Here is a 3,896-nt window from a genome sequence, read left to right on the forward strand (position 1 = left end):
AAAAAAAAAAAAAAATGGGTCCCCCAGCACTCGACAAACACATTTAAAAACTATTCAGCGGTCAAGTGAACCAGTGCATCTCAAGATGTTGAATATTGGTAGCCGCTGAATGTGACATACCGTTTCACAGTCCGTCCCTCCCGTCCTCGGCTGCGGCTGCCGCCACCAAATTTACAACGGAGCCAACTTCAACACCCTGGCTGGAGAGCGTGCCTGCAGCATTCAGCAGTTTGCCGTTCAACAGAAGAGCATGGGGGCGCTGAGGACCAAACCAATGTGGAAGGCGTGCCAGCACCGTTTCTGGAGTATCGACGTTGAAGTCCAGCTCATCCACCAAGAGCTGCGCCTTCGCTGTCTTCACATGTACACAGTCCTTCGTTGTCCCACACCTCGCCTTACGTACAGCTGCCAGTTTGTCATTTTCACGCACGGAACCGGTAGTAGTACTAGCAGTAGTAGTGGTACCAGCCGAGGCGCACAAAAGCGTACAAAGTGCAATCAGAAACAGAGACGTTCTCCAGTTCATTTTCTTCCCAAAGCTTAACGATGAACAAATCATCATGAACTGACCTTCGATAAGTGTGCCAAAGTGATGTTTTATCACTAGAATTTAAAGGAGAGAGAGCCGCCAGTGTTCACATTCTCCAGCAAACAACATGGCACCGTCCATGTCAACAGAGGATCTGCTCCAAACACACACACACACACACACACACATACGCACCCATACACGCACCTATGTAAAATCGGCAGAGAGAAGCTGAAGGAAAAACAGTGTTAACGCACAGTCGGTGCCAATGGCAGACCACACAGCTCGATCAACATATGCGGCCCAGTTGCATCTGCTGACACTGACTGTGACGCTCTCCACGGTGCTTTCATCGGCCTTTTATGCAGCAGAGGAGCTTCCTCTAAAGACGTGCTCTTCGTCAGACTCCGCGTAACCGCAGCAAGCATGTTGTTCCAATCCATCGTCTGAACGTAAACACCTCGTCGTGTTAGATGGTTATCCACATGTTGGCGCACCTCAGCCAACTCCAAGTCACGGGCCCATGTGGGATGCTTTTTGGCGGCCAAGTCACCCCACGGGACGCCGCCATGTTGATGCTGTTTTTGCTCGCCATGTTTCTTGTCGCGTTTGCCCTCGTTTGTCCTGGTCATCGCGTCATTCGGTGACGTCGCCTTCGTCATTAGCTCAGACACGCTCGCCTTCATCGACAGTGCCGATACAACCTCAGACAAGTACTGTTTCGTACTGCGCACAGCACGCAGACGCACCCTGTAGTGTGCCATCATCAAAGCCGACCTTGGCACAGGTGTGGCAAACAACATCATTGGGGTTCCTTTCCTTTCCAAATGACGGGTTACCTCCTGTGTGACTTTTCGCCGTTCCACCGGTTTTGCCCCTGCGCTTGTTGCCTTTGATGATGAACTCAAATATGGGTGGGGCAATAGAAGAGGCAGCACAGCGTAGCGGGGGCGGTCGTGTTCTCCCTCCCTTACCACCACGGCGCCACTGTCAGTCGCTACACCATTCCGCTTGTGAGCCAATCTTCTCTGCAGGTGATCCTCCAAGAAACCCATCGCATTCTCCAATGTGCTTTCGATGCGCCACATTATGACCATGTGCGTGAGCTCATTCAGCAGGTGCTCAACGAGGGCCTTGACGTAGCGGTGCTCGGCGTTTGGAATTGCAGAATATTGGCTCATACCGCATGCCACCTCACTTGCCCAAAGAAACGTCTGCAGCTCACCAAAGAGAGACTCCACCACATCCGCTTTTGTCTTATTGTTGGGTAAACGAATTCCAATAATAGCGTTAAGGTCAATGTAGTCGTATATCTGCAGTAAACCCTCGTTGCTATCGAGTAACTGTTGAATGCAGGCCAGCCTGTACGTTACTCCGCCCTCAGCAGCTGGGAACAAGCGTACAAGTCGATCCGGTACAACAACCTTTACAATGTTATCCCCAATCATCTCACTACGCTCAAAGCGTTTGGTGCGAACAAAACTATTATCACTTGATGATGTGAACTTTGTCAGTGTCAAGCTGTCTCGTATGACCTCTCTATCCCGAAGGAACTCCAGCAGAAATCGAACGCGCCAGAGTCGCTGCTTTGAAGTTGGCGCACTAAGAGCAACGATGCGCTTGTAATCAAGAAGTGTGTCTCTCTCTACTTCGTTCAGTCGTTTCCACCACATGTCCAGGAGGGCCTTTGTCTTCTGCGACACGCTCGATTTCCGGCCGCACGCAAGACTTGTTCCATCCGTCGTTATCTCATTCTGCAACATGGCAGTGGCACGCTCGAGAATGCCGAGCCGCGCTATGTGGCCAACGTATCCGCAGTGACTAGAGAAAGAGGCCTCGAGGTACGCATCGCATAATGTGCAGCGCCGCTGCCCAGTATTGTAGAATAGTGTCTTCATTCGGTTCATCTCTGCCTTGGAACCACCTATCTCGTGCTCAGGGGGCGACGCCCCCCATAAAAAGAGGTCGGCCTGGCTACACGTCAGCGTCTGCCCTGCCTGCGGCGCTACTGATGCAGCGGTCGAGATAGCAGCAGCAGCAGCAGCAGGCGCCAGTAAGAAGAGGCAGCAACGCATCTCAGTTATGAAGGAAGAGATCTTTAGCCTCGCCCAACCTCCAGCAACGGCGGATGCCACACGTAACCTATCTCCCGTATTCTCCGAGAAGGCAGCATCCTTGTATTGAGTAATGCAAAAAGGGAATCAAAAGCAAGGTGGACAGCCACACCTCCAAAGACGTCATTGAAAAAAAAAAAACATACACTAAAGGGGGGAGGGAAAAAATTCGAGTGATATGGCCACTCACATAGGAATCGTAACTCTGGATGATTGCACCACCACACAGTTTGACGAATTAATAGTAGTAGAATTCCTGAAGGAAGGATGAGAACGAGTATCAGGGTGTAATCTGCATCAACTCGCATTTCCTTATCTACGAATAAAGAATTCGCGTTTAAACAAGAATGCACACGCGCACACACCGCCGAGAGACATCGACACAAAGGAAGTTTTCGCAATGCTCTATCAACACAAACACAATTGCACATGCTGACAAATACACAGAGACCCGTACAGGAGGTCACTCCCAGTGATACAGGAGGCGAAGCACAGAAAAATGATTCGAAAAAGTAATATGCGCCACCCCAACCCGTGCCCACACACAGTTTCGTTTTTCCATTGCGCAGACAGAGAGAGAGAGATAGAGAGAGATAAGCAGCAAAACAAATAAAGCCGGGGAAAAATAAACAACACATAAAAAAAAAAAACGAGACCACCAGCTTCAGCACAAAACGGCAAACTTAGGGCTTCACCTTCCATAACACTCCCCGTACAGTTGAGGGACATAGAACGTGCAAAAAAAAAATCTTTTACACGAACAGACGGAGGTGAGGGCGATGGGGGTGATAGAATGCTCCTCGTAGCGCTGCTGGTGCCTCGCAGGATCATCAGCACAAACATATAACAAAAAAAAAACATGGCGTTTCAGGCAATTAAGAGCACAGTCTTTTCCCCCTTGAATCACCGTGTCCACAGAAACAATCCGAAGACATTATTTCAGAGGGGGGTGGAACCGCAATAGCAAAAAGAATGGGAAACAGAAGTGAAGACAAGGGAGAGAATTCATTTACATCCGCTATAAGCTTGCGTCACGCATCACCCCAATCTCTCCTCTTATCCACCACAGTTGATGCCTCATCATTTGCTTTGCGCCCCAACCACGCTAGGTCGCACAGACACACCATGTATTTAATCAAAAAATCATCTCAAACCCCCAAAAAAAAGAACGATCTCGTAAAAGAGATTGATCAGTAAACAAAGCACCGGCTCATTTCATATATATATATATATATATATATATATATATATAT

At 49.1% G+C, this 3,896-nt stretch overlaps 2 protein-coding genes across 2 annotated transcripts; both read right to left on the minus strand.

Annotated features, from left to right (window-relative positions):
• Positions 1–124: 124 nt before the first annotated feature.
• On the minus strand, positions 125–526 carry DQ04_02231050 (hypothetical protein; the record flags this gene model as incomplete). Its single annotated transcript, XM_009311662.1, has 1 exon — positions 125–526. One exon carries the CDS (start codon positions 524–526, stop codon positions 125–127), a length of 402 nt encoding a protein of 133 aa, XP_009309937.1.
• A 251-nt stretch (positions 527–777) lies between these two features.
• Positions 778–2,604, minus strand: DQ04_02231060 (putative RNA editing complex protein MP67; the record flags this gene model as incomplete). Its single annotated transcript, XM_009311663.1, has 1 exon — positions 778–2,604. The coding sequence occupies one exon, from the start codon at positions 2,602–2,604 to the stop codon at positions 778–780; it is 1,827 nt and encodes a 608-aa protein (XP_009309938.1).
• Positions 2,605–3,896: the final 1,292 nt, after the last annotated feature.

The sequence above is a fragment of the Trypanosoma grayi genome, assembly GCF_000691245.1.
Source record: "Trypanosoma grayi strain ANR4 Tgr_223_V1, whole genome shotgun sequence".
Classification (NCBI taxonomy): Eukaryota; Euglenozoa; class Kinetoplastea; order Trypanosomatida; family Trypanosomatidae; genus Trypanosoma; species Trypanosoma grayi.